This window comes from Staurois parvus, unplaced genomic scaffold (genome assembly GCF_062004578.1).
Source record: "Staurois parvus isolate SC_StPar_1 unplaced genomic scaffold, SC_StPar_1.0 ptg000209l, whole genome shotgun sequence".
Taxonomy (NCBI): Eukaryota; Metazoa; Chordata; class Amphibia; order Anura; family Ranidae; genus Staurois; species Staurois parvus.
This window is the reverse complement of record NW_028318005.1, coordinates 5,001-31,286: the sequence shown is the minus strand read 5'-3', so window position 1 is coordinate 31,286 and position 26,286 is coordinate 5,001. Positions and strand designations below refer to the sequence as shown.

General features: G+C 40.9%; 1 protein-coding gene across 3 annotated transcripts in view; it reads right to left on the bottom strand.

Moving 5' to 3' along the window:
- LOC149461090 (serine/threonine-protein kinase WNK2-like) overlaps positions 1-22,427 on the bottom strand; it is a 33,605-nt gene extending 11,178 nt beyond the window's left edge. Inside the window, exons 1-4 of one of the 3 annotated variants that reach the window (XM_089678671.1) lie at positions 22,200-22,427; positions 18,861-19,079; positions 11,036-11,134; positions 5-49 (exon numbers count right to left, since the gene is read on the bottom strand). In XM_089678671.1, the coding sequence (XP_089534797.1) occupies positions 5-49; positions 11,036-11,134; positions 18,861-19,079; positions 22,200-22,401 (565 nt within the window). In that variant the 5' untranslated portion in view covers positions 22,402-22,427. The remainder of the gene's footprint in view (positions 1-4; positions 50-11,035; positions 11,135-18,860; positions 19,080-22,199) is intronic. The other 2 variants (XM_089678673.1, XM_089678674.1) reach the window with 2 other exon arrangements.
- Between the last annotated feature and the right edge of the window lie 3,859 nt (positions 22,428-26,286).

Sequence of the window (26,286 nt, the reverse complement as noted above, 5' to 3'; positions counted from 1 at the left end):
TTACTATTGCTGTGCTCTTTGCCAAGACATAGCCGTTTCAGAGTAGACCCTATAAAGGCAAAAGGGTACAAGACAGAAGTGATTAGGCACAACTAAATTGCTACATATTGCAAAGATTCATGAACCATGAGCATTTATTGACTGCTGTGCAAGGAGAGGCAAGCTAAAATGTGACTGCTTAAATAATGAAAAGATGACAGCACATGCTAAACCAAAAATAAAAAGAATGAAAAGAAGCCTGTGCAGCCAGCACCACTGCAGCCTTAAAAAATCTATGCAAAAGAGCCATGGGTAAAAAAGCAGGCAAGGCATTCCATTCAGGTAACACGCTTTAAAGTCATATCATTTTAGGTAAATCTTCACCCAAATGTTAAAGCACAACTTTTCAATTGAATACAATCTAGGAAAACCAAAACAGGTTAGTAAAGTCTTACAGTTTCTTTTAGAAAACAGTCACAGCCTAGCTGGAATAGCCCATCAACTGCCAGCATGCTGCAGAGAAGGATCCTTGCTCATTATATGAAATCTGCGGTCCCTCTTTAACGGTCCAACAGCATGAAGCCTGAGCTTTGCTGATTGCAGAGTTATGGGGCTGACTAAGCAATTGAACATGTCAGACCTCTGCAAAGATCCCACTGCTTCCACATAGAAAGGAAGGGTCCTTCCTGCAGCATGCTGGAGGGAGACATCTTTTATTTTTGTACACCGGATACATATTTAGCAGGATTAAACAGTTATTTTTGGCTTTAAAGTATATCTCCACTTTTGCAGTCAATCTGATAAACCCCCATTATAATGTTTGTTATGTGTTTCCATTCATACAGCATACCTAAAAACCAACAAACACGTATCTTACCTTTCTAGTGGATTCTTTGAAGCAAGTTTACACACAATACCCTATAGGCGGCTTCTATGGTTTAGAAGGGACTAGCTGAGAGACAGGTAGGATTTAGGCAAATCAAAATCAAGTAAAAAGGTAGCGATTTTTATCTTTCAAATTATGCTATGTGACTGCAACATGTAACAAATATTAAAATAGGTGTTATCACAATTTGGCTGCCAATGTGGAAATACTCTTTAAAAAGTACGTGAACAGCCTTGATGACGTGAAAATATATGGAACAAAAAATGAGGCTGCAGTACTGAAGAATATGCGGATTTGGGTTCATTTCAGTGCTGGCCATATGTCTGAAGACCCAAGCACTTGGTCAGTTTATTTGTTGATAGAAGGGATTAAAGTTCAGACTGGCTGATTCTCTCCATCAGTAGAATTGTAACAAAATGGCAAGGCTTTCAGACACATGGCCAGTACAGATCGGAGGCCTCCAAGAGAGATATTACTGTATATCCATCTCTGCATAACTACCAATATTAAAGGTGAACTTCACCTTTAAAATAAATACACATGATTTTGCATGTAAAAATGTGCATTTGTTTTTTTTTCTACTATGGAGCCTGCAAAGCATTGCACCCACAATCTACTGATGAATGCAATGTCAGGCTCCTGCAGACAGCTGGTTCTCTATACGGCAGTTAGGCCCCTTTCACATGATCAGTCCAGTTGGGTCCACTTGTCCATTTTTAAGGCTGACTCGATCAAATCCTCCATTCACTTCTATGGAGCAGTTGATACAACAGACTTGTGTCTGTTGACACCCGCCTACCTCTAATCCGATCCAGACAACAAAAAAAAAAACAAACAGAAGGGGATCCATTTCCCTCCATCTGGGCAGATCAGAGGGCAGTCAGGTGTACATGGACAGCTGGCCTGTTTACATCCAACTGCCCATAGAGCAGAGCAGGTTGTGTCCATGTCCGCTTTGTATAAACAGAACGAACACAGACCTGTCTTCAGCCTGCTCCGCTCTGAACAAGCGGATTCTGCCACGCGTGAAAGGAGCTGCGGAAAATGTCAATGAACTACCAGGATGCTGTATTAGTAATATGTTACACGCTAAATGCAGGTGGTAACATGTTAATAAAAGGTAAGCCTACACTTTAACACAGTTTATGCGAACATTTGAGTGTAGCCCTACATTCAGAGTGTCAGGTGCATACGTTTTGTCGAAGGTTTTTGTGTTGCCAACAGCACACAGGGTCTTAATTGTGTTTCTAGACCTGCATTATGCAACACTTATGTCAGGACTAACCCAAATTTGCAACAAAGATGCCAAAGCACTGCATATCCCAGAAGTAAAACAGACCAGAGAGGGAAACCATCTCAAATAGCCTGCCACAGCCTGAAGAAAGCATCACTGCAGCAGCTCCACCAACAGGCCACAAGTCACAAGACCTGGTCAATGAGTTGTTAGATAATGAGGACACTGCAAGCCAACAGGATGTCAACTGCCATTTTTGCTATTGGTGGTAATGTTTTCTTCTTTAATACCAACAAATATTATTTACTTATGTTTATGCACTTATCCTTGGGCTTCTGAAGTCTTCATTTACTTACCTCCCTCTCAAGAAAGCCCTTCTCCCCTAAGCCTACAGAAAAACTAAAAATCTCAATCAACATTAACTATTTTTTATCATTATGCTACTAGCCTAAGTAAATAGACAGAAGGGTATATTATATTTACCTTTTTCTTTTCTTCAGTTGCTTTTTGGATTCTGGCCTAGGCCAAAATGATGTCCTACATCTCAGTAGTCTTCATGGGCATTTATTTTTTTATCTGGAGGAGGGGTTTTCTCAGCTAAGCATACCCTACTACCTAAAACCAGAGCTAAGGGCAGATGGATTCCAGGAAGTAAACGCTACAAAAATCATCTGCCCTTACTCAAGATAGCCATGGCTAGAAAGGTTAGTGGGCATCTTTCAAAGTGATTACTCAACAAAATGAAGCACGGAGGCTTGGATGTATGGGTGAGTTTGAATATTAAAAATTAATTAAATAGCATTTTCAGTTTGTGGTGCTCAGAAAGAGTTAAGTGCAGACATGGGCAGCTGGAGGTCAATTGAAGAGGTAAACATGTTGCTTTTTCCTATCCAGCATACAATTCTGGCCACACTCCCTGTGGGTTAGTATACAGAACAATTTCAAGTTTGCTTCTGACATAGGCTTGTAAATCATCTCAAATGCAGTTCCTGAACTGGACAGGTCTGAGCAGTATGTGCTTGTATTTATGGGTGCATTTATCGTGCAACACTTTTTTCCTCTATAAAAGTCCCTGTGAATGCATGGTAAATGCAACTCAAATGCACCTCTCTAGCACTTTAAAAGGTCCCAAAACATGTCATAAGGAAACTATCAGAATAGGAATATGATAAAGTTGTAGGGATGGTCAGCACTGATCTCTTGATAATAAAAGTCACAACTGGGTGAATGGAGTTGTATGGTTTCCACAAGTTGCTCTCTGGCATACAGGAGCCGTATACATTTCAATTTCTGTCAGAACAAATTTTATTTGCTGTTTGCATGCAATAACAAATGCATTTCAAGGGTTTCAAAATAATTATGCTAATTTCCAAAATCTAGCTTTAAATTATCACTTTTCTGCATTTCTAAGCCCTGAAAAGGAAGGAAGGGGACTTTGGAACCCCCAAAACACATTGGTCTTTTACTAAATGCCAACAACACTGAACTGGACTAAAAGGATGGAAATATGACAGAAGATACTGGTGACCTATTAAAGATGCAACCTGCAGGTTTGGCCTCCTAATCAATCCTCATTACTTAGAATCTTCACCCTAAATAGAAAAAAATAAAAGTCAGCAGCTACAAACACTGTAGCTGATTTTTTAATAAAAGGACACTTACTGTACCTGTCCAGGGATCCAGTGCTGTCCTCACCCGGGCTGGTTCTTCAAGTCCCTGGCACCGGCATGTTTACTGTGGGAAGCTGCCTGTGACTCCTTGCAGCTTCACAGCTGGCTTCCCTCTGTGTATGGTCCTCCAACCTTCTGGAACTTGAGATGTGTCCCAGAAGACTGCAGGCGGGGGAATGTCTGCTCGGATCGTCTAAGCAATCTGAGCAGAAGTGGGAGCAGGTACCTACCCCATTTCCCCGAAAATAAGACCTACTCCAAAAACAAGACCTAATACTATTTTTGGGAATTGCTAAAGTATAAGACCTACCCCGAAGATAAGACCTATTTGTGATCAGGGCTTTTTTTAAGCCGGTCTGTGGCAGAACACCGTTCCGCCACCTCTGGTACTGGCCCTGTGTACACTAATATCTATGGTCTCTTATAAACACAGAAGTACAACGTTTGTGTTTGCAAGTGACAGTCCCTCTTGGACATGACGATCCACTCCCACAGAACTTCCCTAACTCCGTACTCACAGTGGGACAGGAAAGGAACAGATATCTGCCGACGCAGTGTGTTTAGGGGTGGGGCGGGGCAGGGTGGGGCATCTCGTCCTGCAGCCTAATGCATGGGTGCTCCAGGCGTGATCACCAGCCAGTGGGGAAGAGGCGGAGTGGTGGGTGAGTGCGCTTGGTGCACTGTGTGGGAAGATAGGACCCGAAACGGAAATTACTATAGGGATGGGCCGGCTGCTGACATCTGTGGTTTGCAAAGCTAGCTAACCATATCAGGGCAGTAGAGGGGGATGTGCAAAGGTAATCTGCAGTCAGGTGTTGCAGAGGTACATTGACAGGCGAGTTGCAGACAGGGTGTATAGGTGAGCTGCGGCTGGGGGGGGTGCAGAGGTGAGCTGAGTTACAATCCACCTCTGCTCCCCCTGGCCACAGCTTGCCTCTGCACCCCCTAGCCACAGCTCACCTCTTCATCCCCTGTCCGCAACTCACCCCTGCACACGGTCTGTGGCTCATCTCTGCACCCTGTCTAAAACTCACCTGTCAATTCACCCCTGCAACATCTGACTGCAGCACACAACTGTCATCATCTGGCCCTCTCTATACTAACCCTCATCCACAACTGCCTGCAGCTCACCTCTGCACCCCCTGTCCACACATGGACATTAAAAATATAAGACCTACCCTGAAAATAAGACCAAGTTGTTTTTTTTTTTAACCAATAAAAAATATAAAGACAGTGTCTTATTTTCAGGGGAACACTGTATCAAAACTAGGTACCTGCTCCCCCATAAAAAACTTTTGTGCCAAATGTGGTAGACAAGAGTGGGAGGAGAGCATAAAGCAGAACTTCGTCTTTAAGGGGAAGTTCCACTTTAATGAATCACTAAGCAGCAAGATGTGCATTTTACCAGTTTAAAACCTGATATGCATATGCTTGTTTTAGTTCAGTGGTTAGGTTCTAGTAATGAAGCATTGAGAAGGATGGCATTCAATAAGTCAGTAATGGCATTTGCAAGATTCCAATTTTTCCTGACAGATTCCCTTTTCACATTTAAAAGTTACTAGATTCATTCTACATTGCATTCGGAATTTCATGTTCTTACATCCCAAAACAGCAACAAAACTGATATTCTAGTAGAGAGGATCTGTCACTTTGAAATACATTATCCAGCTATCAGTGTTACAATTTCTTTATTATACCTTACTTACAGAAAGTGTTGCAATCTTAGGTGAGAATATATTTTTCAACATCCCTTGGAACAGGTTTCAAATACATATTTGTTCACCATTTTTACTTTGAAAGGATTTGTATTCCTGTTCAGCCAGTCTTGTGATTTACCTACACTGTACAAGTAGGTGACATATCCATTAGCCAGTTGAGATTTGCAGCTTCCAATTTCACCTCTCTAACCCCAGCCTGCTTATGGACGTTAAATCAAAACCATCCAGTGAGGAGACAGCAAGGCTAAACAAGTAATAATCTTCCTGGCTGTGCAGTGTGGCAGAGCTGGGTGAATAACCAGAAATGGCTGAGCATTCTGGAAATTCTATGTCAGGTAAAACAGTAAACACACCTTTAATTTGGCAGGTAGTCTGCAGTTCCACTTTAATTAATGGTAGATAGGAAAGGCCGAACAAAAGGCTTGTAACAGAGAATTATGAACAGAAACTCAGAGGGGCGTCAAAAACAGTTTCTGCAGAAAGACCTAGCTCTGAAGACGGCCATCTTAGACAGATAATGTATATTAGATCATTGTATAATTTGCAACAAACTGATTTATAAATAAAAATTTCAAAGGAGGTAGATCCTCTTTAGGCAAAAAACATCAAATGAATGAAAACTGGATGAGCAACTATTACAAAATTACACTTATGCATTCTCCCCATTCTTGGCCAAATCTATCTCCCTACCTAGTTAAACACTTGGTACTTTCATACTGCAGATTCCACTTGATGATTTATTTTTTCTTTTTAGAGCACCCATCTACAAGACATTTTCTGTAAAGTCCTGTACACAAGGGCTGAATATCGGCCAGTATCAGGTGGTTCAATAAAAACCGTCCAACATGTACAACAAAAGTCAACCTAGTGGCCGGGTTCTGTTGAACAGGCATGCTGAGAAACCAGCATCCAGTCAGTGTTGGCAGCCAACAGCACATACAGACACTGGTCATTGGCTTTTACGTGACATTCTTGGTTATATGCCAATGTTTTTATACACTGGTGTAAACACAAAGATGTGTATATGGTGTATATTCCAAAATGCATATACCTGAGAACTGCCGTGTACGTCTCTGATCGACTACATGTGCCTGTGGCTTCTTTGGAAATGAAAACCATTTCAGGATTTTATGCGAGAGCATATTTTAAACCTCAAACTGTCAGTGTGCGTGAGGCCTTACAGCAAAGCCAAGTTTAGTAGCAATTTATGCTCCACACCCCTCAGTTTTCAATGCAGGAATGTGTGTGGAATTGTGTGTATATATCTGTGTGTAGTGCAGGATGAGAGTGGGTCTTTGAAGGTAGTGTGGGATTGTATTGATTTGTAAAGATTCTCCCCACCAACTTCAAACTAATATCAGAGTGTGTTTTGTGCCACCAGATATTACACCGACTAACCCTTTATGCATACCCTGTCACACCAGCTCTTACACAAACGTATCAGTCATAGATTACACACCAGGATAGGAATCAATATTTAAAAAGAAAAAAAAAAAGGAACAGTAATTCTTAGTTTGAAAAAGTTAACCAATTGCTGAGAAAATAAATCCTCTTATCCTTATATTAAAACTTCTTGAATTGAGCCATATGCATCTAATCTATCTCAGTGATAGATGCCACTGTTCAGAATCTCCCTCCAACTGTCACATTGAATGATGTCATTCTATAAAACTTGTTACACATTTTGACACAAAATGAGGACTTAAAAGTACCCATGTCACTGTACTTCAGGCACCATTTGTCTATGGAACACCTCTAGGAGCACTACTTGTTCTTATAAGACATATGGTTTTTAAAGTCCACCAAAAACAGGAACAAAACTGTTGACTTTTAATAAAAGGGCACTTGCCTGTCCAGGGATCCAGCGTTGTCCTCACCAGGACTTGTTCTTCGTTGGTTTTCAGGTCCCTGGCACCAGCATGTTTACCATGGGAAGTTGTCACTCCTTACAGCTTCACAGCTGGCTTGCCACTGTGCATGCATACGCTGCCTTGCACTGTGTGAATGGTCCTGCAACCTTCTGGGACCTGAAATGTGTCCCAGAATTCTGCAGGAAAAGAGAGGGGACCTGGCCCCCCCCCCCATAATTTTAGTGTGCCAAATGTGGTAGAGGAGGCCATAAAGCAGAACTTCAGAAAGCCCTGTGGCATGGGATCACTAAGTACTCCTGAAAAAGGTTGAGCTGACATCCTGTGTGGCACAAGTTGGCCGGGGGAAAAAAAAAATCAGTGTTATAGAAGTAATCATTTTAAACTCCCATTTCTAATTAAAGTTAGCACAGCAGTGGTCACTTGACAATCCTGCAAGGTCCAGTACAATTAAGGGTTATGATATTGTGTTTCAATTTTGCTGAAGCACACAGTTTTTGCCACTAGAAAATTAAAACATCTATGCTCAAAACTTTTTGTATAGAATAGGGAAAGGTTAGAGCCTCTGTCAGGGTAGATTGCTATCTGGGTTCCATCAGAGACTTTTCTGATCTGGGGACAGCCTTTTACAAGGCAAGAAGGGAAAATCCGCAACAGGGAAACTGACAACAAAAAAAAAAGATGAGGAAAGGGGAAAATAGTGATGGACCAGTAAGGTTGGCTTATTGGTATAAAGTGGTTGTAAAGGAATTTTGTTTTTTAAAATAACACGTCTATCATGTCTATGCTTACCTGCTCTGTGCAATTACAGAGAGTGGCCCCAAACCTCTTCTCGGGTGCCCCGCTGGCATGCCTGGCTCTTCCTATCTGGCTAGTGCCCCCAATAGGAAGTGCTCAAGGGGGCACTCATGCAGACTCACTCCCAAGCCCTGCTGCTGCATCCATTGACACAGATTGCGGACTCGGCCCTATCACTAGCTTTGATTGACAGCAGTGGGAGCCAATGACTCCCACTGGCTCAGCAAAGCCTGTGAGACCAGGAAGTGAGGGGAGAGAAGAGCTGCAGACATGCACAGTGTTGGATCAAATGAAGGCTTAGGTATGAGGGGGGGTGAGGGACCAATACCGATGCCTAAACATATTTTGACGGAATGCAGGTAAATGTAAAATAAATGTTTAGTCTTTAAAACCACTTGAAAGTATTGATGTTGATGTAAATAATCTGGTTCTCAAGCAGTCATCTTGTACACCTCAGGGGATCTCCATGGTCTCCTTGGCTTATGCAAAGTAGAAATTTACTTAGATGGTGAAAAAGTGAAGCGGTCATGAGTTTCATCATTCATTCCTATTCTTTCCTTACTTATAGTTGGGTATTCTTTGCAAAGTGCGTTTTAGCTTAGCTTGATTGTCTATCACTTTTAAAAATAAGCCACAGGCTATTTGCGGTAAAGAAAGCCTATTAGAAAAAAATAGTACTTCTATTAGGTTAAAAATCAAAAGATGTCAGTATCCTACTCCTCCAGAACAACCCCAAAGAAAGCTAACTTCAATGTAAATTATCCACCTCAACAACCAGTTCTTTAAAATATCATTCAAATGGATGTATCTGGGTGTCAGTGGTGGCCTGCAGTATCACAGATTTTGCCCAGTAATTAGCAGAGATTAATCTGAGGTTTCAGACAGCAATGTCTATGGGCCCTCGAAGCCTTAGAAGTATGTGAATTTTGTTCTCTTTAATTTTTCTTCTGTTTCAATAATTTTTTACTGGCTTTAAAAAAACAGAACACAAAGATAACATTTGAGAGTACAATATCAATGCATATGGCAGAGTAAAAATTATAACAAAAAGGGGAAAAAATAAAACACAAGGACTTGTATAAACCTAAAAATAGGTCTAAGACAAAGGATATTTCTAAAAAAAGAAACATTAAAAAAATACATGAAAAAAAAAGAAAGTTAATGAATAATATTTTTCAATATCTGTCCAGGTATATGTTTTTCTTGCACATGATTGGGTATGGTTTCCAAAGTGAAATTTCACCACATTCACTAAGCTTTGGAAAAAATTCCCTTGCAACGCGAACAGCCCATTTGATTTTTGTAAATTAGCCCCAATATGTAGGTTCACACGTTACTGCAAGCAAAGCATTTAAAGCACATGTCACCATAAAGTCAGAGATATTCTGTCCTTAGCCAATTCTTGCTTATCATCTGAATGTTCGGTTTGTCTATAGTGCTCTGAATACCCTTTCCACAGATTAGGTAAGGATTGTCTATTTCAACTGCACCTGACCTGCAATCTTGACTGTTTCACCCCTGGTCTGTCTTCATTTCTCATCTGTTTCTACAAACGTTTCTCACAGATATCACAACATGCAAAGTACATCTGTACCCAAATGAATGTACAGTAATTCTACTGAACCCAATAAAAAACAGATCTTTGTTTAAACTTGCCAGTTTTGCACAAATCACAAATCAGAGCTAATTCAAAAAGAAAGGCGCATGGGTAAAAACCCGAAAATAAGTCGCACATAGTAAGGAAAGAGACTGCATTACACACAATAGCTATATTAACCTTTTGTTGGCAAGTATAAACTTCAGTTGCCTGCATTGTTCTTTGTATTCAAGTCTACTCCTTTATAAAATGTTGATGGTCTTGGTTTCATCCATTAAAACCAAATTAATGGTGAAACTAGATCCTACAAAACTGAATCATATAACACAAATGCTAATAGGCACAAAAATACTAAAACACCTTAGAACATTGGGGCTTACAGGTTGGTGCCTGGCTGCTCAGACTGCGGTCTCTTGCATGCATGCTTTTGCTGCTCAGATATTAGCCAAAAGCTAAGCACACAAAAGCATTCAATTGATGCATGGAAAATAAAATACAAAGCAGAATCTGTAACTCACAGATGGAAAACAAAACGTCACTGAGAAAATGATACTCAACTTATGGCACCCAAGAATTTCTGTTTTTTTCTTTTAAAATGTTTCTTCAAGTCTGTTTACAGACATTAAAGGGTCAGTCCACACAAAATCCATCTCATGAAGTTTCAGCTATGGATGGGCTTTTAAGAATTCCATTGATGATTCAATTCACTGGCATCTACCTAAATCTGAAATATTTTTGGGTGGACTGACTCTTTAAAATAAAGCAGTCATAATGAAAAATGTGAGAAATGCTGCTGACATTTTCTTCTGAAAAATGCTAGCTGCCTGGCTATTAAGTTGACCCACTAGGTTCAATACTTTGAAACACTTACTTGAAACACGAATACTGATCTGGAATTCCAGTAGTCATCTGCATATTTGTTCTGGGTAAGGACTTATAATATTAAAACAAGAGGGTCACCATGATGGACAGGCATTTTCAGAAGTAGAGCTCAACAATTGCAGCCTTTAGGTTTCTCTTTCCACAGATTTTCTTTAAGGTACCAGAGACCTTAGGTACCTGGTCAGCGATACCTATGATTTCAACTGGTGTCTGTCAGATAGTCTTAAGTTTCTAACATGAACATTTTGAGAGACCTATTCTGGGAAAAGGTTGGGTACCATATGAAGAAAGATGATGTACTGTCAAAAGAATAGATGGCTAAATGAGTGAACTCAATTAACGAAAAGATGCAGAGGATGAAGGAGAGATGAGGCGTAGTAAATACAAAAGAACAGATACAAACAGATGGATAAAGACACAGGTCCACTGAGGAATCGGGTACGAGGTTTGCTACTAGACTTATAGGTCACTCTCTCAGACGTTTGGTGGTAAACCGTCCAGCCTGCAGATGAATATAGAGGGAAGAAAACAGAGAAATAGACTGATGAACTATCATTACCTCTGATGGCTTGTCCTATATCATCAAGCAGCTTTGCCATCTAAGTGATTCCACTAGCTGCCTAGTAAACATTCTAGAAAGTCGAGAAAACAGAAGAGTCTACAAAAGACAAGGGATGGAATTATGTATATTATCACTTCTCCTCCTGGACTGGGAACCCCCCAACTAGGTAATTTCTAACTAAAGGGATGTCCAGCACATAGCTATGAACACATTGGATCTGATTTATAAAACCGGGGTAAAGAAAAACAGAGTAGTTGTTCATTTAAACCATTTGTTTCATCATAAAGGAATCCTCCTCAATGCCTTTACTTTTCTTTGCTCTGATTCTTGTACATCAGTCCCAATGACTTCATATAGAAATTAAGTTAAGTGCTTTCATTTCCCATAGCAACCAGATTTTGTCACTTGCACTAGAAAACAGACAACAGGGATCTCACCGTGCAACAGGTGGTCCACCTTCAGAAGCTTTCAATACATGAGGCCTAATATGGCTGAAAACCAGGCTGTGACCAGCAATGTTGTGCACCCCTATCCCGATATCTAAAAAGCACACATATTCAAGGTAAAGAAAGATGATAACTAATTGGTTGTTATGAGTGTCTCATCAACTTTGGCTATTTGCAATTTGTTTTTTTTCAATTTCTGTCTGGATAGGTTACCAGAAGGCAAACAGCAACTTTACCTTTGCATTAAATTATATGCATAGTCATTTCTTTTCTTTTTGTTTTGGATAGAGTGGGAAAAGATTAAATCCTTTGTCAAGTTTCTATTGCTGACTGTATCCCCACTGGGGAAATCCACTCTTCTTTTAGTTTTCATCACCATTTTTACTGAGGCAGAGGTTAAATACAAAAAACTTAAAACATAATTATGGCCATACACACATAGGTGTATTTCATTGAGCCTGCAAGCTGAATGAAACCGATTCCTCCATCCATGCTAAACAGTTCAGATTGAGGCCATTTGGTGGCCAACTTGCACAGCTGTCAGAATACCTGAACGGTGCTTGCATCTGACTGAATGCAGGTGATGCTCGGCCAGAAATTCTTCTACCCAGCTCCTTCAAAAAAATTTAGTTTCAACAACTGACTTTTGTGGGGCCGGATGGTGCCAACAGAAGCACCCACAGTTTGAATTTTGCCCAATTCAGTCGGCTAAAATTCAAGTGGTGTATATCAACATGGCACACATACACCCCCCCCCCATGTTTTAATGCATAGCACAGAAGCTTGTTATTCAGCATGCCATCATTTTATAAATGCCCATCACCATATGTGGTGTAAGAAATGCTTTACTGTAGGGCCTCATAACTGAAAGTTTCTGAAGGAGGAAATGGTGCCCAACCTTGGAATGAAAGCAAGAATCTAACTGATGCACATGGGCAACAAGTACACCTTTGCGCGGAGCTGATATGCACACCAACTCAGAAGAAGTAGAAGCCAAGTTTTGGAGCCTCTTTTATAAAAAAGGGGGGGGGGGGGTGTAAAATGTAATCAGATGCTAAGTTAGTCTGTCTTACAAGCAAAACACCCCTTAGGTGCTAGAAAAGGTGCTGTAGGTCTTCAACCATTACACCTGTAAGGAGATAAGATAGGCGACTGCATACTCAGACATGTTAAAGCACAGTGCACAGTTTCTGTAGGAACACATGAATTCAGTGCAAAAGTTATACAGTACCTCAACACTGATTTTTATATCACAATTTATGGCAGTCTTATGGTATAGATTTGTTTGGGAACAAGATATTTTTTTCTGCAAAAGTAACACAGGCACCCAACATTGTAGTCTTAAGTTTTCAATAGAGAACACTGATAGGGGTAGCTGAAATGTGAAAGCTTTGCCTGTTCCTTTTACTGTTATTTTCTGAAAAGAGTGGGGAAAGTCAGAACTTCAGCTATTTACAATAAAAACTTTAAGCCTTAATCCACTATAAAATGTAAAAAATAAAAAAACTTTTGGCTGGAGTTTAGTTACAAGAATTGTTTAAAAAAATAAATGGTCATAATAAGGACCAAACAAGGGGAAGCACAAATACAGTCAGGTCCATACATATTGGGACATCGACACAATTCTAACATTTTTGGCTCTATACACCACCACAATGGATTTGAAATGAAACGAACAAGATGTGCATTAACTGCAGACTGTCAGCTTTAATTTGAGGGTATTTACATCCAAATCAGGTGAACGGTGTAGGAATTACAACAGTTTGCATATGTGCCTCCCACTTGTTAAGGGACCAAAAGTAATGGGACAATTGGCTTCTCAGCTGTTCCATGGCCAGGTGTGTGTTATTCCCTCATTATCCCAATTACAATGAGCAGATAAAAGGTCCAGAGTTCATTTCAAGTGTGCTATTTGCATTTGGAATCTGTTGCTGTCAACTCTCAAGATGAGATCCAAAGAGCTGTCACTACCAGTGAAGCAAGCCATCAATAGGCTGAAAGAACTAAACAAACCCATCAGAGAGATAGCAAAAACATTAGGCGTGGCCAAAACAACTGTTTGGAACATTCTTAGAAAGAAGGAACGCACCGGTGAGCTCAGCAACACCAAAAGACCCGGAAGACCACGGAAAACAACTGTGGGGGATGACCGAAGAATTCTTTCCCTGGTGAAGAAAACACCCTTCACAACAGTTGGCCAGATCAAGAACACTCTCCAGGAGGTAGGTGTATGTGTGTCAAAGTCAACAATCAAGAGAAGACTTCACTAGAGGATTCACCACAAGATGTAAACCATTGGTGAGCCTCAAAAACAGGAAGGCCAGATTAGAGTTTGCCAAATGACATCTAAAAAAGCCTTCACAGTTCTGGAACAACATCCTATGGACAGATGAGACCAAGATCAACTTTTACCAGAGTGATGGGAAGAGAAGAGTATTGAGAAGGAAAGGAACTGCTCATGATCCTAAGCATACCACCTCATCAGTGAAGCATGGTGGTGGTAGTGTCATGGCGTGGGCATGTATGGCTGCCAATGGAACTGGTTCTCTTGTATTTATTGATGATGTGACTGCTGACAAAAGCAGCAGGATGAATTCTGAAGTGTTTCAGGCAATATTATCTGCTCATATTCAGCCAAATGCTTCAGAACTCATTGGACTCCGCTTCACAGTGCAGATGGACAATGACCCAAACCATACTGCAAAAGCAACCAAAGAGTTTTTTTAAGGGAAAGAAGTGGAATGTTATGCAATGGCCAAGTCAATCACCTGACTCCGATTGAGCATGCATTTCACTTGCTGAAGACAAAACTGAAGGGAAAATGCCCCAAGAACAAGCAGGAACTGAAGACAGTTGCAGTAGAGGCCTGGCAGAGCATCACCAGGGATGAAACCCAGTGTCTGGTGAGGTCTATGTGTTCCAGACTTCAGGCTGTAATTGACTGCAAAGGATTTGCAACCAAGTATTAAAAAGTGAAAGTTTGATTTATGATTATTATTCTGTCCCATTACTTTTGGTCCCTTAACAAGTGGGAGGCACATATGCAAACTGTTGTAATTCCTACACCGTTCACCTGATTTGGATTTAAATACCCTCAAATTAAAGCTGACAGTCTGCAGTTAAAGCATATCTTGTTCATTTCATTTCAAATTCATTGTGGTGGTGTATAGAGCCAAAAATGTTAGAATTGTGTCGATGTCCCAATATTTATGGACCTGCCTGTATCTTGGTCCACCGGCTCAACCATGCATATAGGAGTAGGCCATGCACCTAAAAAAAAACAAAAAAAACAAGAAAAAAAAACTAGCATATACAAAGATAAGGAGCATACGTCTAAAAAAGTAGGTGCAGCAACAGGCCCAAGCAGTTTGACCATAAAAATGTAAATTTTATTGAGTAACAAAAGTCATACAATTACTATATAGAATAAAGAAGCAAAAAAACTAAAAATTACCTCCAGCCCAATGCATTAAAAGAATTTCACAACATTGTCAATAGCTAAAAACAAGCCCCAACAGGACGTGAAAATGGGCACTTAATTGAACGGTGCATGTCTGCAGCCACTGAAACCATCTATAATCTTTTTTGTCCACTAATACTTATATAGTGCTATCTCAGGTGCTTTGAAAATATTACCACACCTGGCACCTTACAAGTATTTGTCTTTGGAAGTGGCTATTAAGGATACAATCAGCTTGATTGTGTTTATTTGAGTTACTTAAGACTCCCAAGTGTACCAAATTAACTAGCAATACTGTAGCTGGAGTAATTTTGCCAGTAATAGCTACAATATTTTGTATTAATTTATGTGTTTTCTATGATCGACATTATATAATTTATCCTGCTTGTTGCTGTTGAGTAAAGGATTTCATTCTAATAGGTTATGCGGCCTCACCCAGTTAAGACATTACGGCACCCAACGATGTTCAGGACTAGTTATGGTCCATCTGGGTGATGCGCCATTCAATTAAGTGCCCATTTTCATGTGTTGATAGGGCTTTTTTTTTTAGCCATTGACAGCGTTGTCAAATTCTTTTAATGTATTGGGTTGGAAGTAATTTTTGTTTCTTTGCGTCTTTATTCTATATAGTAAGTGTATGACTTATTTTGTTATTCAATAAAATTAGAATTTTAATAGTCAAACTGCTTGGGCCTGTTGCAGCACCTACTTTTAGGAAGTCTGTTCCTTATCTTATGTTTGCAAGATTAATTTGTCATAAAATTAGTTGTGAAACTGGCAGAAAGACTGACACAAGAAATGCTTGTGAAGAAATTAATATCTTTGCAAATATGGTGGTCAGGTTGGCTAGTAAGATTAGGATTGATGTGTTAGGGTAACAGTAAAGGTTTAGTGAAAATAATTGTCAATGTAATTAATGCCTAGATGCCCAGCAAAATACTGCAGCTTCAGTATGCGTCAGATGACTTGACACTAAGAATGACTAATTTGCATACCTAAGTAGTTTTTATAACCTTTTCAGGCATGCATTGCTTAAAAAAAAAATAAAGGAACACTTTTTAATCAGAGTATAGCATCAATTCAAACTCCTGGGATATTGATCTGGTCAGTTACGTAGCAGAGGGGGTTGCTAATCAGTTTCAGCTGCTTTGATGTTAATGAAATTAACAACAGGTGCACTAGATCTGCGACGACCCCCAAAACAGGAATGGTTTTACAGGTGGAGGCCACTGACAATTTTTTTCCTACTCCTTTTTTCTAACTTTGTTTCAGTAATTTTGCATTTGGCTAGGGTCAATGTCACTACTGGTAGCATGAGGCGATACCTGGATCCTACAGAGGTTGCACAGGCAGTCCAACTCCTCCTTGATGGCACATCAATACGTGCCATTGCCAGAAGGTTAGCTGTGTCTCCCAGCACAGTCTCAAGAGCACAGAGGAGATTCTATGAGACATGCAGTTACTCTAGGAGAGCTGGACAGGGCCGTGAAAGGTCCTTAACCCACCAGCAGGACCGGTATCTGCTCCTTTGTGTGAGGAGGAACAGGATGAGCACTGCCAGAGCCCTACAAAACCTCCAGCAGGCCCCTGGTGTGAATGTCTCTGACCAAACAATCAGAAACAGACTTCATGAGGGTGGTCTGAGGGCCCGACGTCCTGTGCTCACTGCCCCGCACCTTACAGCTTGATTGGCATTTGCTGTTTAACACCAGAATTGGCAGGTGCGCCACTGGCGCCCTGTGCTTTTCACAGATGAGAGCACATTCACCCTGAGCACATGTGACAGACATGAAAGGGTCTGGAGAAGCCATGGAGAACATTATGCTGCCTGTAACATTGTTCAGCATGACAGTTTTGGTGGTGGGACAGTGATGGTCTGGGTAGGCATATCCATGGAGGGATGCACAGACCTCTGAAAGCTAGACAATGGCACCCTGACTGACATTAGGTATCGGGATGAAATCCTTGGACCCATTGTCAGACCCTACGCTGGTGCAGTGGGCCCTGGGTTCTTCCTGGTGCACAGCAATGCCCGGCCTCATGTGGCGAGAGTATGCAGGCAATTCCTGGAGGATGAAGGAATTGATACTGTTGAATGGCCCCATGCTCACCTGACGTAAATCCAATAGAACACCTCTGGGATATCATGTTTCGGTCCATTCAATGCTGCCAGGTTGCACCTCAGACTGTCCAGGACCTCAGTGATGCCCTGGTCCAGATCTGGGAGTAAATACCCCAGGACACCATCTGTCGTCTCATTAGGAACATGCCCCGATGTTGTCAAGCATGCATACAAGCACGTGGGGGCCATACAAACTACTGAGTACCATTTTGAGTTGCTGCAATGCAATTTCAGCACAATGGACTAGCCTGCTGCATAATTTTTTCACTTTGAATTTCAGGGTGTCTTTGAATTCAGTCCTCTGTAGGTTGATCATTTTAATTTCCATCAAACGATGGGGCATCCTTACCTTCCTAAGACATTACCCAGTCCATATTAGTATAGATATCCGGGATATTTTTCCCCATTAAGATTTGATGTGTTCCTTTAAGTTTTTTGAGCAGTGTATATGGCTTATATTTAGTATTTTAATGAAACCCTGATTTTATTATAATGTGACAAATGTGCAAAAAAGAAAAAAAAAATTTTTTCACTGTAATTGTATCTGACAATAACAATGTTAAACAGATGCGCTCTTTCAACTTCAGGCTGCAGTGGCAATTGTAGGCTGAAAGCTTATTTAGTCAAGTTTCCAGTTTGCATGTGATCTTCATGTCATATTCAACATGAGAGATTTCATTACTGTCCTCCCTTTGGAAATGGTTATTCCTGGCCATTATGCGGACTCTCTAGTTTCAACACTTCCCGAGTAATTGATCTGAAAAAGCATGGAAACCAGGAAATCAGAGAAAAGTAAAAAATGTATTGGTTTAATTTTTCTGGCTTAGAATTTCAGGAAGCAAAAGGCTCAGTAGGACAGCAAGGCAACTAGCTTTTGTAGAATAGAAGATAGGCTCTCTATACCCATCTTAGTAAATGTTTTCTGTAATATTAAATTTGTGAGTGTGAAAACAGGCAAAACATCATATGCTGTAAAAAATGAACTTGTTTCAGAACTGCTGGTTTCTTTTTTGTGTGTGCTGGAAATCTTGTTCCCTCAACAATCCTATCAGTTTTTGTAAGATAACAGCCAATGTATTTGTTTCTAGGCACTTGATAAAGAGAATTCTTTTTGTACATTGTGCTTTGTCTAGCAAAATAAATCTTGCACTATGGCATTGAAACAGCCGTCCATCTTCACTCCTTACAGGAAAAGGAAATGCATTTTTTAAAAAGAACACAAACATATCAGGAAAACCAGGGCAAAAAGCCTGATAATTCCCAGGTCTATACACTGTGTATAAGAGTGCGTCACTAGCCTGTCGTACCAAATTAAACGCTGCATCAGATTAGTGAGTTACGTAATTTATGTTTCAATGCTAGCAAGCGGATATTTGAAAGCGCAGCTTAGCCAGGACTACTCCAAAATGTACCTGAATAGATTTCAGCATAGAGAAGATGAAGATGAATGAATCATTTTCAGTGTGTCTGGCTTCTATTAAGATGTAGAAACCCTGCTGTACAGCAGCAAAGCCACGTGCAGTTGGAAGGCAACACAGCCCCTTGTTGCCTCATTATGCAGCCTGCTACATTTCATCCTGAGATACTGCACTGACAGTGAGACTAGCTCAGGAAGAAACCCCTGCAGTGATAGATCACCTTGTCCACAGTTGCCATGCACATCCACACCATCCCGGACTACACCAGAACAGATATTATCAGACGACACCGTGACCTTCACTGAGCAAGGCTGCTGTGTCTGGACACCGCGACACGGGGACGCTGTTAGGGAGGAGCCAGCAATTTTGCCCTTTAAATCGAGTTGAGATTTAAGTGGATCCTTGGCAGGTAATCCATTGCAGTCTGCAGTTACATTGCCTGCAATAGAAAATCAGATATATATATATAGAGAACATGATCTGCAACATCAAAATGAAAGAACATTAATTATACATATAACAACTTTGTCTATATAAAACCATAATTCAAGTATAAAGTCATCATTAAAGAGAACCAGTCAGGACTAGGATTTTTAATCAATCTTACAGCTAAACTTCAAGGATATAAACATCAAATTAATGCAACCTGTCTAAACTGGTCCATGTATATATGAATGCGAGATAGGGACCTTAGATTGTACGCTTGAGGGCAGGGACTGATGTCAGTGTATAGTAAAGATGTAAAGCACTGCGTAAATTGACGGCGCTATACAAGTACCTGTAATAATAATAAATAAATATGTTCTTATTAATACAGCAATAAATACATGCAAGCAGTGCAATTAGCTAAATCTGACATGCTTTCAGTCTCTAGCAGAGCTCAGACTGGAGGAGGCAGAAGCAATACAAGGAGCCAGTGAGCTGTGCTGCTCTACAGGGAGAATGGTGACAGGAGGAGAGAGCAGCCTGACATTTAAGCTCATCACTATGCTGCTTTCCTAGCATTGTCCAATGCTGAGGGGGTAAGGAGGAGACCTATAGGTGTTCAATACCCGCAGCAGAGAAAAATCGACGCTATGTAAATCTCAGAAGTGGGTAGACAGAAATATTATCTTTTGGCAGGTAAAACTGCTTTTATATATGAATTTTATCTGTATATTTAGCAGTTTGTCTGGAGTTTAGCCTTCATTTTAAATGTAAAGGTTTATTTGTGGAAGGATTAGCCACTTGCTTTCCAAGCCTATTCTGACACGTCTCTCCTACACGTAAAAATCATCTTTTTTTTGCTAAAAAAATTACTTAGAACCCCAAAACACACACACATACATATATATATATATATATATATATATATATATATATATATATATATATATATATATGTGTTTTTTAAGAAGAGGCCCTAGAGAACGAGATGCTGAGTGTTGCAATTTTTTATGTCACATGGTATTGTGTTTTTTTAAAAGCAAATTAAAAAAAAAAAATACCCTAATGAATTTTAGTACACACAAAAATACCCATTTTTTGGTATAATATAAAAGATGTTACACCGAGTAACACCCCTCCTGCCGCCAGCATAAAGCAGATATAACCCTTTCAACAAAAGGACATACAGGTACATCCTTTTGGGGAAGAGGTCAAACTTTCCTTTACTAACTGGGAGGGGGACTCAAAGCACCTACACTTTTCTGGCAGTATGGCCCTTTAAGATGGCCTGGGTCAAACTGAAAATGACCTGTGCCAGATTTAAACATTCTTGCTGTATCAGTAGGTTTACGGACATGTGCATCAGATAGGTAGTTAACAAAAGTGGCACTATGGCTGCACTTCATTAAAAAAAAGGACTACCTCTAGTTCACGGATAATGAAACTGGATTTAATTAAGGCTAACTCAAACTTGGTGTACAGAGACAGGTAGAGTACCTGTATCTATACAGTGGGGAGTATTTACTAAAACTGCATGGTGCAAAATATGGTGCAACTCTGCACAGAAACCAGCTTACATGTTTTATTGTTAAAGCTTAATTGAACAAGCTGAAGTTAGAAGCTTACTACCATGCACAGCTGCACCAGATTCTGAGTGCACCAGTTTTATTAAATCTCCCCCACTGTGTAGCAAAGCGGAATATTTGCCACTGTTACCCAGTGCCCCCACCTGTCACTGGTTGTCAAGGACGCTGTCAGCATTACAGTTGACAGATTGCTAGCAAGAAGTGACACTGACAGCGGGCAAACACGGCTGAGGAAGCTATTGGCTGTGGAATAAACCCACTACCTGCTGTCAAACGCAAGGGAAGAGGACCTGATGTGAACCCAGTGTCCCTGAATCCCCATGGGGCTTTGATGTCCCAACTGCAGTACTCCTTGGCCACTGGGCTGTGTCACAAAACAGCAAGAGAAGGCTTGACAAAGGGGCGTGTACAGCCCTAAAATGCAAAGCCATGCCCCATAGATCAGCATTTTGAGGTCACGTGCCGAGCTACATCTCCAGCTTGTGCTCCAGACTGGTTACGTGCAAGCTGCTCATCTTCTAGCTCTGCATATTCAGACACCTCCTTACTAAACTCTGCATCCCCTGGTGGCTCCCTGAACTATCTCTGCATAAAGGAAATCGACTGACATGCCTATTTTTCATCTATTACGAGTGCATATATGGCTTTATTTTAAATTTTTAATAAACGACTACACAGAAGATGAGAATTGCTTTTTATGGTCTTTGTAGAAAGAAATCCAGCATTTAGCTCTTGTAGGTTATAGAAATGGGGGGGGGGGGGAGGGGGGGAGTCCCACTGCAAAGGTTTATTTTTTTCTCCCAGAGTTCAGCTTTAAGCACTTGAATAGTAGCATAATATGTCCCCAATATAATTTTAGAACAAGTACATCTCTTTCTGTCAACACTTACTCCTTGTAGGTCACCATGCCTCTAACAGTCATGCACGTGTAAATGAATTAAAATGAAAAAAATGGAGCATAAATCATGCTGAACCCAAACGATTTCAAAACAGGATGGGCAAAAGAAAATTACTTTGGGCATCTGGTTTGGGAGATAAGCTTATTTGCATATCAGCAGTCAGAAACTGAGACAATTAATAATAGGTTATGACTTAGAATTCTAAATAGGTCTGGCATTAGCAAGGATAGAAAAAGAATTTGTTTAGAAAAGAACTCCTCCAATATATCGCTTCACAAACTGTTGGAACGGATACCGCTAAATTAGATGGGAGAAAGAAGAGGAGAGAGGCATGAACACATGACGTACACTCCAAAAAGGAAAAAAGAAATGGTGGTGCAAAAACGATCTACAGATTATAAAAAAAAAAACAAAAAAAAAAACACACCACTCCTTTTAAATACATTTTTCACTTTTTTAATGGAACAGAGGGGGAGAGCTAAAAAAATTAAAGGAGAATGGACACATGTCCCTGAAAAAATGTCAGCATTTGCATACTCGAATGTGGAATTATTCATTAAAGGTGGATTCTTCTTCTATAATAGCAATGCATGTTAGGTATACATAGCTACAAAAAAAGAACAAAAAAAAAAAAAACCATCAACCTACTTGCCCCGTTTTTCAGATGCTGAACTAAAGGATTAAGTAACTTTCCGCTTTTCAGTTTATTTTTGCTGACCCTCCGTCGACGGCCACTTGGCGGAGCTGCGTGTAGGAATCCCACATTAGGAGGGAGAGGCTTGCCCAGCCTGATGTAAAGAGCTTCTATCTCTCTCCTCTGCTGTACTTGTAAGTCTGTGATTTCTTTCATGTGCCTGACAGGGGAAAAAAAAAAAAAAAACAGCTTCACTTGTAGAACTGGCATAAAATCAAAGTCTTAGCCATCTATGCATTAACCTGGTTCTAGAGAATGCAGGACAGAAACTGATGATGAAAGGGGATGTCCAACTGCAGCTCTGCATTATTATACATTAAATATAAAGCTTTTAGTGCAACACAATATTGATCCCTAAGGTGTCACTGATTAAAATGAACTAGGACAGACCTTAAACATTTACACAGAGCAACAACGATGTGCAAAATTCAGTAAAGAACATCAACGCCAATTTTGGATACAAGTTCTCAATGGTTACTATGAATTATTACATGCAGGAAGCACACTGCTCCTACTCAATGAATGAGCCCATCACACAAGCGTATTATTATGTCAGATAAGACATGAAGCCCTTGTGATAAGTGCAAAGTGCAGTAACTACTGTAGTGACCAGTCATCACCAATTTATCTGCTTACGATCATTATGTCTGAGTAATTCAGCTATTTGATTAGACACATAAATTTACGGACCTGATCCTCCATTCCCCCTATAGATGGTGCTCGCCCACTCTCTGGTGCAGAACTTTCCCTCGGCTTTAACATGTACAATACAGGGCTATGGACCCTGCTTTGGTCTTGCCAATGTCAGGATCCTAGACTGCAAGAACATGAAGGAGTAGAGGCTGAGGGGATGAGTCTAGATGCAGGGAGGAGTGGAGGATCAGGTAAGTAAATCTATTTTGTTCCCCTAGACAAGGCATCTCCAAACTTGCCAAACATAGGGCCAGTTTACTCTCCTTGAGGCTTTTGGGGGAGTCAGATTGTGGCCAGTGGGGATAAAAAATGTCCCAGGTCCTGCATCAGTGAGAGTAAAGAATGCCTCAGGTGTGGTGTTCAGCTGCATAGTGCCTGTGGTCAGTAGGAGGAGGAATAGTGCCCCATCGCTGTTGACTGAGAGCAATAGCGCCCCATCGTTGATTTTAGCGGGAGCAATAGCGCCCCATCGTTGATTTTAGCGGGAGCAATAGCGCCCCATCGTTGATTTTAGCGGGAGCAATAGCGCCCCATCGTTGATTTTAGCGGGAGCAATAGCGCCCCATCGTTGATTTTAGCGGGAGCAATAGCGCCCCATCGTTGATTTTAGCGGGAGCAATAGCGCCCTATCGTTGATTTTAGCGGGAGCAATAGCGCCCCATCGTTGATTTTAGCGGGAGCAATAGCGCCCCATCGTTGATTTTAGCGGGAGCAATAGCGCCCCATCGTTGATTTTAGCGGGAGCAATAGCGCCCCATCGTTGATTTTAGCGGGAGCAATAGCGCCCCATCGTTGATTTTAGCGGGAGCAATAGCGCCCCATCGTTGGTGTCAGTTGGGGGAATTATGCCCCACTGTTGGTGTCAGTGTTAGAAGTGCCTCAATCAATGGGAGAAATAATGCCGCAAGGGCCGGGTAAAGGCTAGCACAGGGCCACATCTGGCCCTCAGGCTGCAGTTTACCTCCAGGGCAGTAGTCTCCAAACAAGTAGTTAACCCTTGCAGTGCAGGTGCAGCCCCACAGCAAGGGATAATTTTTTTTTTAGCTGCCTTGAGTAGGGTCTTAAGCTATATCAGTCTGTATGGGGAGAGAAGCAATTCTGACAACAAAGGCACCTCAACACAGGCCCTTACTATAGTACCCCAATGACCACCCATCTATACAGACAAAGTTTGATGTAGGTTTACAAAATTGAATAGAAACGATGAAATGGAAGGCATAGTGCCTCCTACCTAAAGCTGTGCCTTCTTAAGACCAAACGTGTAGCTTTCCCACAAATCTAGACCACAGCAGAGCATTTGCTGAATGTGAGGGCTCAGTGGAAGGGTCTACTGTCCATAATCACATGACTAGTCCCAGTATTAATATTATACAGGATTTATATAGTGCCGGTAGTTTGCGGAACGCTTCACAACATGAGAGCAGGCAATACAACTCAAAGGTGGAATAAGAGGGCCCTGCTCATTAGAGCTTAAAATTTAAAAAGGGTGGGTCAAGAGATACAAAAGGTAATAACTGAGGGGGATGAGCCGAAGGAGGAAAAAAATATACAGTTGTTAGGTGTAGGCAGGATAGGCTTCTTTGAAGAGGTTTTTTCTTTTAGGATTTGCCTAAAATTGAGCAGAGTAGGAGATAGTTGGACAGATTGGGGAAGGGAGTTCCAGAGTATGGGAGAGGCTCGGCAGAAGTACAGGAGGTGAGCATGAGAGGAGGCGACAAGGGAGCTAGAGAGCAGGAGGAATGAAGATAGAAATTTGGTTGGTATTCTAAGAGTTGTGGATGGCTTTGTAAGTGGTTTTTGGTATTTAAATTTAATTTGTTGGGTGAGCGGAAGACAGTAGAGGGATTGGCACTATTACAATAAAGACATTTCAGGACCTCTATATACATTTAAATGTACAGCACTCCCTCTACATACATTTAAATGTACAGCACTCCCTCTACATCTATTTAAATGTACAGCACCCTTAAAGAAATCTCAACATAACATTTTTAGCGCAGAGTACATTGCTGGGGACGCCTCTTAGACTTAGAGCTCTTGACAAATAAAAGGGAAAAGGGGAGCGCAGGCTACAAAGCAGGTGGAGGAGAATTGTATGAAATATTTTTCAGAATGCTGTTACCAAGGGTGCTAAATATATGAAACATTGTGTGTGGTGTGTGTAAGTATACAGTATGTACAGTGGGGAAAATGTTTTTATCCCCCTGCAGATTTTGTAAGTTTTCTCACTTACAAAGAAATGAAGGCTCTGCAATTTTTATCATAGATATGATGATGATAGAGACAGAATATCAACCCAAAATCCATAAAAAACGATACGTTATAAATTGAGTTTTAGTTCACTGAGTAAAATAAGTATGTGATCCCCTACCAACCAAAAATAATTCTGGCTCCCACAGACTATGTGATCATATGGTACACAAATTAGTCCTGTCAATTTAAGAAGGTGCTCCGAATGACAACTCGTTATGTGTATAAAAGACACCTGTTCACAGAATCTCTTTCTTCCATTTACACCTCATCACCATCATGGGCAAGACCAAAGATCTGTCAAAAGGACGTCAGGAACAAGATTATAAACCTGCATAAGACTGGAATGGGCTACAAGACCATCAACAAGAAGCTTTATGAGAAGGAGACAACCGTTGGAGCGATTATTTTGCAAATGCAAATTGCAAAATACAAAATAACTCTCAAATCGCTCTCAGTCTGGAGCTCCACGCAAGATTTCACCTCATGGAGTAAGGATTATCATGAGAAAAGTGAGGGGTCAGCCCAGAACTACATATGAGGTGCTTGTGAATGATCTCAAGGCAGTTGGGACCACGGTCAACAAACAGACCATTGGTAACAATGCGCCGCCATGGATTGAAATCCCGCACCACCAATAAGGTCCCCCTCCTCAAGAAGGCACATGTACAGACCTATCTAAAGTTTGCCCATAAACATCTAAATGATTCAGAGAAGGAATGGGAGAAATAACTGTAGTCAATTGAGCTCTTTGGCATTAAATCGACTCACCATGTTTGGAGGAAGAAAAATGCTGACTATGACCCTAAGAACACCATCCCTACAGTCAAGCATGGAGGTGGAAACATTATGCTTTGGGGCTGTTTCTCTGCCAAAAGGTACAGGCTGACTTTGCCGCATTGGGGGGCCAATGGACGTGGGCATGTACTGTACAATCTTGGATAAGAACCTTCTTCCCTGAGCCAAAACACTGAAGATAGGTTGTGCATGGGTCTTCCAGCATGACCCAATGACCCAAAACATACCGTCATGGCAACAAAGGTGTGGCAAGTAGAAGCACATTAAGGTCATGGAGTGGCGTAGCCAGTCTCCAGACCT